At 42.6% G+C, this 11,718-nt stretch overlaps 1 protein-coding gene across 2 annotated transcripts in view; it reads right to left on the bottom strand.

The window, feature by feature from the left end:
• The window catches only part of OTUD7A (OTU deubiquitinase 7A), a 224,118-nt gene that overhangs the window by 47,438 nt on the left and 164,962 nt on the right, over positions 1 to 11,718 (bottom strand). For both annotated transcript variants that reach the window (XM_019504354.1, XM_019504355.1), the window contains exon 9: positions 5,895 to 6,022. In XM_019504354.1, the coding sequence (XP_019359899.1) occupies positions 5,895 to 6,022 (128 nt within the window). The remainder of the gene's footprint in view (positions 1 to 5,894; positions 6,023 to 11,718) is intronic.

Below are 11,718 nucleotides of genomic sequence, written 5' to 3' on the forward strand. Positions count from 1 at the left end.
CTCCCCTGCAGCCACCATCGGGGGCTTCTGGGGGCTCATGGCAGAGCCCCCCCACACAGCACGGGGCATCGGGGATCATCCCCTCACCTGGCAGGAGCCGGTGAATGGGGGCTTTTAAAAAGTTTTTAAAGAACCGGTGAGTGCTGGGTTTTTTGTTTTTAAAGAGGTGGGAGCCTGGGGCCAGGAGGGCACAGTCATTGATGGGGCTTGTTCGATTTGGCGATGAATCTCCGAATCAGATTTGGCCGAATCAATTTGGGACAGTAATTCAAATCACCAAATCAAATCACTGTGCTCCGAATCAGGTGAATCTGAATCTGAAATGAATACCAGCCGCTTCGCATAAGCCTAATGCATACCTGAATATGTAAGCGTACTAAGTAAAAAGTAGAGGAATCTCATTATTTTACAGAGCTTCTTTTTTGGCATAAGAAAGCTAATGTTATGTCATAGGTTTTTGTAACTACAGCATTCAAAAAATCCCCATTAAACAGTAAATAAAATGCCCTTTTTTCACCTTACAACTAATAATGTCTCCAGGAGAAGAGAAAACGTGTCCACTTGTCTGAGTGTATGTCTAAACTTGGGGATTCTAAATAAAGCTTCAGGGGGCCTTTTGGCCTCTGAATTCTTTTCCCAACTAGAAAATAAGGATAATTAAAAACAGTTACCTACTTCATGGCTTTAAAAGAAAGTATTATGCATGCGTTAAATGTGTTAGTTTCAAGTGTGCTCCATTCAGTTCTATAGTCAACATTTGCCTTGGTTTTATGCATTGTAACAATGTGAGAAAATATTTGAAAACAAATGCAGATCAGGGAAAAATGCTTTATACAATGGTGTGTTTAATGGTGCATTATTCACTGGAAAGTAGAGGTGGGGCTGCTAAAGACCCCACCTATTAAGTTGTCAGACACTTCTTGTAATAAAATGCCATTTTCAACTGCTTACAACATTGCATAACAGCATCAATTTGGGCTGAAAATGGCACTATGCAGGGTTTTGCCTCACTCAGGCTGATTTTTTTTAAGCTTGAATCAAAATCGTGAAGGTATTTCCAAGCATGAGGCTGGGGGAAAAAATACATAATTTTGCCCTTATTAGACAATTTGGTGGCCTTTTCTTTAAACAGCTCAGTGATTACATTCTTTGACCCAGGGCCTTAGCAAAGGGTGGGCTTTGTGTCAGGGCTGGACAGATTTTATATCCCCTAGACCTCATTTAGCTTGGAATAGAATCAAGCTTCCTCTGGTGTCGGCAAATATCTGTGGAATGTACTCAGAGATGTGGGTTTTCTGGAAAATTTTGAATTGGAAAATTTTCCAATGCCCTCAATAGAGCGTGATCTGATTTAGCATGTTTATTTGACTTATATTTAGTAAACAAAACTAAAAAAGTACCCCCATGTTAATTTTATGTCCCAATAGCTGTAAGTATTGGAACTGTAATATTTCATTAGGAAAAAAATTAAATACAGCACACTTAGCATGGTTTAACGTTATACTCAAAGAAATTGAGAGCTTTACGTGGAAAGAAATTATTTTAATTGGAATACTTGTAAAAATGTAAAGACAATACACAATAAGATGTACTTCCCTTATGTTCGTTTAAATTTAAGAAAAAAACCCACAAGCACTGAAAACTGTTGACACACTAATTTTAGCACACCCAAAGAACTGTGCTTGATATGCCATGGTTGTCCACTCATCCACTTCAACAGAGTTTAACTCTCTTCTACTGAGGTCACTGTGACACCTCCTGTTTCACTGTCACTATTGGTAGAAGCACTTGCACTACTTATTAGTTCCATTTCAGAATCAGACTGAGGCAAATCTGATTCAGAACTACTTGAACCACGTTCTCTTTCACTAAAGGATGATTTTACCAATGAGTCTATGGGCAAGGGCAACTTATCATTGCACTGCATCTTCTTCAGTAATTGTGCTTCTGATTCTCCAAAAGCAAGAGATTTTGAGAAATAGAAACAAGCTTAGTAGTGCATTCATTTGTTAGCCTATTCCTCTTTTTTGTCTTGATTGAGCAGAAGGCCTTCCAGTTCTGTTCACAAGAAGCTGTGGTGGGGAATGCTTAGGATCCTTAGAGCAATCCTGGACAAGTCGGGTGTTACAATATCCCTTCCACCATGTGCGAGGAGACGTATTCTCTGCTGCCTGCCAAATGATGTCTATGCTCCAAAAGTTTTCTTTTGCGCAGTACTCGGCAATGCCTGTCATCACAACTATTTCGTTGATGTTGGGGACATTCTTAGCTACTTCCATAATTGTATCAAGAGCAGTAGATAATTCATCTTCTGATAAATGTTGTCTTCTGTATTGGGGATCCAAAATGTTTGCAGCCAGATGAACTGCAAAATTCACATCTCATAGTAAACATTTGTTTTACTACTATTTCTTTTTTGGATAGAGGTGAAGAAGGCAAAAAGCTCAATTAGATTGTCATTCAGTTGTCTGAATATCTCTTGAATATTTGCAAGGCCTTCAAGTTTCTTGATAGCCACTGAAACTGGTAGTAGCAAGTTGAATGCTCCTTGAACTCGAACCCAGAACACATCATTGCCGAGAATCTGCTTCTGAATGTTCACAGGAATAATTTGGGATACTGTGTCATCTATTGAGGCAGACTGCAAACAGTTCTTTGTGCACAGCAAACTATGTAAACACTTTGTAGACAGGACCCATCTACTTTCTCCTGGCAATAAAAATGCATTTTCTTTCCCCTGCATCTTTTTCTGTAATTTCTTCTAAGTCTGATTAGCAACATGATGACAGCTGAATACCTTCACAATCGCTTTGCACTTTGCCAACATTGTCTTCATGTATTCACACTTACTGTGTCCTTTGTCAGAAGATTCAACCCATGAGCAAGACAGTCAAATACTACTAAATGAGGATACTTAGTCTTTAATATTTGCCATGCAGCTTTCATGTTACTTGCATTATCAGTTACAAGGGCTTGTACCCTGGAGGGACCTGCACTTTCAATCTCTTCATGCAGTAATTTGGCTATGTATTCACCTGTATAACTAGAATATTTAGTAGAAATTGCTTTCAGGAATACTGGTTCAGGTGTTGCTAACGTTATGTTCAATAAAGGATTTCCTGGTATATCAGTCCATCCACCTAACATCAGAGTAGGTGATTCTGCTTGACGAATCCTTTGAGTAACCATTGTTTGAATTCTGTCAAACTCTCAATCTAAGAGAGAATGGGATAAATGATAACATGGTGGCAACTTATATGATGAGTGAATCAGTTTGTAATGTTCCTTCCAGTACTGATTTTCAGTTACGGAACAAGGTGTACCACTTGCACATATAGCTCGAGCTTATGTCGCATCTGCTTTTTCTTGATCTGCTTTTCACATTTTGTCCACAAAGCTTGATACAAAGCTTGACTGTCTTGAACAGCTACCCATGGTGGATCGCATATCTGGTGACAGTGATCTTGAAAGTGAGGATCCTGCTTCTTCTTCCCCCAGACCTGGCAGCTCAACGTTTTCATTTTCCATTTTTTGCCATTTTTGCTATTTCACTTGAGCTACCAAGTTCCTGCAACAAAAGGGGGAAAATATTTTTATTTTAGCCTATTCTAGTCTGGCCTTATCCACCAGAAGGAGAAGGAGAAGCAGCTGGGAGCTTGCTTCCCCCCTCCCTGCCAGAAAGAACACTCTGCTGCTCAATTTGCTGCTCAGTTGCCCTGGGACTGCAGAGCCAAAGGGAAGTATAGTTTGTCCTCTGCCATTGGCCAGAGGATTAAGCTCGCTCTACTGGGTTGAAATAGTTAACTATTTATCTATTATGTCATTTAAAAAAAATTATTGTTAAGCCTAAGCCACTTTGGGTGATAAGTGCAAGCAGAAAAGCAAGATACAAATATTTAAATAATAAATAAACAAATAAACAATAGTTCAGAGTTGCATTAACAACTTTTAAAAGTATAATGTTTTAAAACAATATAGATGCTAGTCTATACTGTGCATTGTTTAACATATTAATTTGTTTACTTACATAGGATTCCTGAAGTAGACTTTTCTCAGACGATGTTGTTCCACCACTTCACTGTATTAGCTTTCTGTATATGGCTTGTACTCTTTCAGAACTGTTTCTACATGTTATTATATGTTTCTTCATTCTTGTTGTGTTGTTATCATATTCCTGCCCACAATATTTACATCTACCAACTTTCTTCCTTCCTTCAGTGGCTTGAACTTCACTCTAATGATGCCCCACACTAGTTTTTTTCTCATTAGGCTTTATTATGACTACTTCAAACCAAAAGCACTAAAAAACTAACACATCTTATGCAAACACTTCCAACTTCCCCAACTCAAGAAAATAAATGAGACACTGCTCTGTGTGTTTGCTGAACTGAAAGAGAAACAAAAATTAATCACAGTTTTAGTTTTGGTTTTGATTTCACTTGCAGTCTGAGACGAAATAAGAATTTTAGCTTTGGTTTTGATTTGACCTGCACAGACAATTAGGTGAATTCATAACTTGATTTTGGTTTGGGTTATAGGAGTGTATTTACCCTCTTGTTTACAAATCAATAAAACATATATGTATTCTGTCACACGCTTTTAGGGATAATCACCTGAAAAACATTAATTACAACTTTGAAACTGACAAGCTTGCCTAATATTATATTGGCATCCATTCATTGTTACTAATTAATTTTATGAAACAATGAATTTTTAAAAATGGAACACTTCCCACAGAAAAATAAAGCACTGGAAAATTTCCCAGAAAATTTTCCGCCCCACATCTCTGAACATATTAATAATGTATATGCATCCTCCTCCTCTAGTGCTGGTCCATGTAGAACAGTGATTCTCAACCATGCAGGGCAAGACCCTTTTAAGCAGGGGTGTCTGGCCCCGTGGCCTGGATGAGTGGCTTGGGGCCTGTCCATGAGCCAAACTGGGCCCATGGACCCCCTCTCTTCTCCCGCCCCAGCATATCTGATTTGGTGGCTGCTCCAGTTGGTACCTGCCTCAGCTGGACTGCGTCATATGTAACACCCATTCTAGGACACGTGCTACTTACGGCCCTCACAGGCACCACATGCAGCATGGGTCCAGGCCTGGCTGGAATGGGCAACTCATGAGGAACCGTCCAGAAACTGCCAGGGTGAGTGCCACACAGAGCATGGCTACTGCTCTGGCCATACTGCACCACTTGTGACGCCTGCTCAGGCCACTGCATAGAATTATACAGCACACCACAGAACTGTAGAGCACATAAAATAGTGGCTCAAATTTCATAAGGAAATCAATTTGTGGGGGAAAAACATATTACAAAAGAAGTGCAGCTGCTGATAGCGAAATTATGATTATGGAGGGCTGGTAGGGAGAGGAGAAGAAGGTACAGCAGAATTAGTATTTTGCTGACAAAAACCTATTACCTGATGAACTTTATTGTGGATGTCTCAAATATTAATACCTTTTTTTTTAAAAAGGGCAAATATTCATAGTGCTGTATATGTTTTGTTACATGCAGGAACTCAAAGGAATGCTGTGGGCTTCACAAATGGAAAAAAGTCTGAAATGTAGTTCATTTTTTTAGTCATAATTACGTAAGACTGCCATACATTTTTTATTAAATTTGTTATGTTCTAAAATTCCTTGGATAGTTCAGTTATGTTCAGCGTCTTGGGGAACAGAGTATCAAAGCCCCTTAGTAATCTGGTCAGCTAGTGTCCTAGATACATTTTTTGCATTGCCCTAAATGAAATTATTCTCTTGCCATTCTGCTTTCTATTTCAGAAGCATCAGAAGATGCTTTATAAAATACCGAGATCTGTTTGAATGCGTCTTTTGTCTGTGATAACCGAGTTGATTTAGTTAGTTCTAAAAATTGCTAATAAAAGACTTACCTTCTCCCCCTGAGTCTCTTAGCATTGTGTCTGCTACTACAACAATTGGTCTTCTCAAGATATGGGCTAAGACAAAAACATGGAACTCTTCCAAGCTCTCGTACACAGGGTCTTCTGAATTGTCAACTCTGGAAAGCACAGCATAATGACTTTAGTTGGTCAGGCAAACAAAAGCAGACATTCCACCCTTCCAAAAAGTTATTAGAATAGACAAAGACTGAGAGAGAGAAAGAAGAGGTCTATATTCCTCAAGGAAACTATTATCAATACCTAGAATCTCTGCCTTTGCAGAATCTAGTTCAAATTCAGGCCAGGTTAGAACTGATCTATACTCTTTACAACCTAATCTATATCAAATGGATTAGCAATTCCCAGTCAAGATTCAGCCAAACTTGTATCTGAGTGAGGCAAAGGTCTGTAAAACCACAACCACAATTGTCCCTCCTGTACATAAACACAAGTTGGAGAACAAAGTACTCTCCAGTCTTCCTCATAAAGTTTGAAGTACATTGGCATAGAAGCAGCTGGCAGTGTCATCCAAGTTATCCCTCCCTTGTGGAGAGCGGATTTCAGTCTCAAAGTGCCTCTAAATCTTTTAATCAATATTCATTTAAAAAAACAGATGAGAACAATTGGAGTGAGGCTTATTATATCTGGTTATTAATATTTTTGCTTCTGAACATTAAAAATTCTGTTTAACCAAATATTTGGAACTTAAGCAGCCACAAAACAAATTAAATATTGAATAGCACTTCCTTGTCTTTGTCTTAAGCACTACCTCATTATGATGCTAGTTGAGCTTAGGGCTGTGTAAGGTACAGACAGACAGACAACCTGCCATGAGGTACGCTAGGGTGTGAACTTAGAGTGTGTCAGATACTACAACATAACTCATGGTGCCTCTGACCCCTTGATAAGTGAAAGGCAAATTCAGGCACACTACTTCTCTCATATTGTAGGGTTAAGAGCATGCATACAGGCAGTTACTGAAGAACAGCTGATGCACTAAGTTCACACCCTAGCTTACATCATGGTAAGGTGTTCATCTGCCTGTACCCTAAACAGCCCCAAGCTCAACCAGCACCATAATGAGACAGTGCTTAAAACAAAGACAAGTAAGTGCTATTCATGATAGGACAGGAGACAACAGAAAGAACTAGGAAAATGTTATATTAAATTCTCCACATAACGAAAGTGTAGGATGATCTTTTAACATTTAGCTGCTCAAGAAAGAGAGGTTATTTGGTAATATTTCACATTCGGCAATATGACATTGTGTGTCAAAATAAGAGGCTAATTCTGTAGATCAAATTATATCCATGATTAGACCCAAGTCTTGAACTTCAAAGACAGTCAAAATGATTAAATTACCTACAAAAAGAATCTGGAAGAGACAAGTACACAGAAGATGTAGTTAGCAAATTAGAATAGCATCAGTTATCTACCTGGAGTGATCTTCAGACTGTTTCTGTTCTATTCAAAATCTGATGTCTGAAAGGTACCCAATGACGGAGGATGGAGAATGCCATAACTACTGGATGTTCATTAAAAGGGACAAATAAATCTGGTTGACATGTGAATAGCCTTGAAAAGCCAGACTGAATTGTCTAACTGATATCCAAGAGGAGTACAGAGATACAAAGATAAGGAAATCATCTGCAATGCTGGGGCATGTAAGATGAGACATGTATTTTGTCAGCGCTCATTCAAGTGTATAGAGTCCCCAGGGCAGTGCCTTAGGACTTTACATAGGATCTGTTCATCTATGGCCACAGGTATCAAGTGCCACAAAGAAAAATATAATGTGACAAATAGGGACCATAAAACCAGCATCCACATCCAGAGGGCCACAGTTATTCCTGGGAAAGCAACTTCAGAAGTTCTCTGTGAAATTACTTTTAAAAAGAGGATCTTGTGGTGTCATAAAATGGACTAATCTTATTCCCTCCACCGTACGTATTTCCATAAACACCCTGTTTTTTGCATACATTAACTTACATATACACATACATATATGTGCATATATACACGCGCACACACACAACTATACAAATGTAAACAGCTTTACTGAAATGAATGGTGAGAAGTATACAAGATGCAAATCCTGAAAAACTAGCCAAATGCCCATCATGAATGATGGATTTCAAAGGAGTGTTTATATGGTCTGCCCCGCCCCTGCCCATTCTGTTGTTCCTCACTGCCAAGCCATAGCCCCCCAAGCCTTGCTGCTGCCCATGACTCCCAACACACTGACCACAGCCCTGCCAGCGTCCCTCACTCACCAAACTGCAGTACCCTGCCTGCCTGAGCCCTGATGGTGCCCATCACTCCTGACCTGCAGCCTCCCACCCCCCCATCCCTGCTGGTGCCCCTCACTCCTGACCCACAGCCCCCTGGCACTGCCAGTACCCCCCGCACTCCCAACCCATAGTCCCTTGCCCCCGCCCCGGGGCCCCACACTCCTGACTAGCAGTCCCCTGTCCCCCCAGCCCTGCTGGGGAGGCCCCAGCTGTCCCACACTCACTGGGCCAGAGAGCGGTGTCTTCGATTCATGCAGGTAGCAGCGGAGCATGTCTGACCCCAGTGAATGCTGAGGGAAGAGGAGGGGAGGCTTGTGGCAGCCCCTGCCTTGGGATGAGGCTGCTGCACCGCACCAGGCAGCCTGGCCATGGCCCTCTTCCCCTCTCCCTCCCCACCTCCATGCCCCTCCACAGCATCTTGTGGCTGCTCAGCCCCTGGACCACAGGCACCAGCCCCTGTGCTGCGGGTTATCCACAGAGTTCCCTGCTGCCCTCGTAGCCCCCAGCCCCTTCCCCCCCTGGAGAACAGGCAACCTTCCCCTCCCCCTCTCTCCTGACCAAATGTCTGTATTTCTCCTTTGCTCTAGGTGTGGGTGCAGGGGAAGGTGACCACAGGCAGCAGGGAGCACCACGTGGGTTTGTGCACCTCCACAGCTGCAAGCCTGTCCATGTGTGCTTCCTGCTACCTGCAATCGCACTCCCCCTGCTCCCACCAGCACAGCAAAGGGAAATCCCAGACAACCTGCCCGGACAGAGATCATAGGGCTTAAAAAGAGTGGGGACACATCTGGGGAAACCCAGACATATGGTAACCCTATCTTGGCGGCAGCACATGTGCACTTGATCAAAAGTGTTACGGACAGACAGACAAGACTAAGCCCTTTATTATAAGGGAATGTTCTGTGCTCAGCAGCCCCAGAATATAGGATGGTAAAGCAAGGACATGAATTTAGCAATTTGGAGAACAGGTGCCATTGTTTCTTAAAGCTTTAATAGTGTGCTAAAATGCCAGAGACCTCCTGCTTTCCCAGGAGATGAGCACTTGATCAAAAATTCCACTGCAGCCTATGGAAAACCTCCCATTGAAATCACTGAGTCTTGGACCAAACCCTTAACTGTAGAAGTCAGAACTGCATGTGATCAGCATCTTTTGGAAACAGAGCCAAAAAAACCCTCTCATTTGTCAAACACCATGTTTTAGTCTGTGAGAATGAGCCTATTATATTTTTGGTTCCACAAACTGACTGAGCATTAAGCCCTTTTTTACACTTGGCTGAACTTACCTTGTGGCAATTTTACCCCCAGTGCAAAATGGTTTATTTTATGTAATTTTAAGGTTTCATTTTCTCAGCCATTTTTCTAATGCTTTTATTGTTCTATACTTCCTCCTGACCTTATGTCATTAGGTCTTCTGAAGGTTGCTTTGCATTATGTCTGGCAGTGTAATGGGAAGAGAAGTCAGCAGGAGTGAAAGCAGAAAGGATAAAATTCTAAGGGACAGGAGGGAGGGGGATAGAGAAAAATTATACCCAGCTACTATGGGTGCATTGATAAAGATTTTTTGGGCTGATACTGATGGCCAATTATTAACAAGCCATATCAACTGATATTGATCTGATTGCTGACATGCAGCCTGGCCACTTGGAGAGTACTATCCATCTGGTAAGTCTGTTGTGGGGAAGGGGCAGAGAGGGGAAGGACATGGGGGGGTAGATAGAAGCCCCCATGGTGAGGGAGGGAATGGGGCAGGTGCTGCCCAGCCAGGGCGGGACAGGGTGTGGGACAGAGCTGAAGGAAGTGGGAGGGTAGTGGCTCCTGCCACTGAGTACACCCTTAGGGGAGGCATGGGGGACATATGCCCCCCAGATCTGTGTGTGGGGCGAGGGTGAGTTGCCCATTGCAGACTGGGGCCAGGGCAGTGCCTGGCTCTTCTTGGTTTGAGTTTGGGTTGGGGCTGCATTTGGGGTAGGTGGCAGCGCTGGGAGGGGGGCTACAGGAAGGGCTACAGCCACCCCAGAATTCACTATAGCTCTCCCATAGCCCCCACTCCAGTGCCAGCATTGCCCAGCACAGATCTGGCTTAACCCCTCTTGTCAGGAACAGCTCAGCACCACCCCCAGCCCACAGCCGCAGCCTGGCTTCATCCCACACACAGATCCAGGAGGCCCACCCCCACTATGCCTCCCCCAGGGGTGTACACAGTGGCAGGAGTCACTCCCTCTTCCCCCCCATTCCCTGCAGTTCTGTCCCACACCCTGTCCCACTCTGGTTGGATAGTGCCTGCCCCTGCCCCGCTCCTTCCCTCACTGTGGGGGCCTCGATTTGCATCCCATGCCCCTTCCCTCCCCTCCGCCCCATCGGACTTACCAGATGGATGCTACTCTTCAAGCTGCCAGGCTAGCCACATGCATGCTGTGGCTGTGCACATGCATGTAACATTTATCTGCGACATTATCAGCCGAATCAGTCAAAAATTGCCTACATCAATTTTCCTTTTATCAGTGCCGATACAATATGGACTGATGTATTGGTGCACCTCTACCAGTTACCCGATTGCTATTAAGAAAAAATTCAATGCACAGATTCCATGAGTAAGATGCATGACAAATCAAGGATGGCAGCACAGCCCAAGGACTTTACCAAATTAGGGCATTTTATTCCTATCTTACTCTTATGCACAATGAAAACTTTCTGGCACTTGGCCATATGTTGAAGGACTTGAATTACAGCAATAACAACAATAACAACAAAATCTCAGTGTAAAAATCAATAGATTTATTCCTCTATAACATTATCTCAAGTGGTCTTTCCTGCCCAAGTGCAGTGGGGCTGGACCCAATGATCTGTAAGGTCTGTTCCACTCCCTAAAAACTATGCAACCCCTCTTCTGTTTTCATGTATTCAGCTCTACTTTACTCTAAACACTTCTTTCTTCACTCTTAAAGGTGAAGTGCAACTTTTTGGGATACAAATTTCAATACAGTGCATGAGGAGCTAGCTGCAAAAATCATACGTGAAAGAAAATGCATGGATAATTCCAAGTGGATGACTCTTACAATGCACTATCCATGTCTTTTTCTGTGACTGCTTCTTCACTTCCCCCACTTAAATCCCTCTGTGCCACAGAGATTATAAAGTGAGGAGCTTTATGCTACGATCAATACATTCTCATAGAACCACAGAAAATTAGGGCTGGAAGTTACCTAAAGAGGTCATCTTGTCCACCCTGCTCTACTCAAAACAGAACCATCCATAACTAGATCATCCCAGCCAAGGCTTTGTCAAGCTGGGTCTTAAAATCCTTCAAGGATAGAGTTTCCACAACCTCTCTGGATAACCTGTTCCTGTGCTTTACTACCCTGCTCATGATACATTTTCCAAAGATTGAACCTAAATTTCCCGTGCGGCAACTTGAGACCACTACTCCTTGTTCTGTCATCTGCCACCACTTACAACAGTCTACCTCCATCCTCTTCGGAGTCACCCCCTTCAGGTAGTTGAAGGCTGCTATTAAGCCCTCCCCC

Source organism: Gavialis gangeticus, unplaced genomic scaffold (genome assembly GCF_001723915.1).
Source record: "Gavialis gangeticus isolate Ggan-Ray unplaced genomic scaffold, GavGan_comp1, whole genome shotgun sequence".
NCBI classification, from domain to species: domain Eukaryota; kingdom Metazoa; phylum Chordata; order Crocodylia; family Gavialidae; genus Gavialis; species Gavialis gangeticus.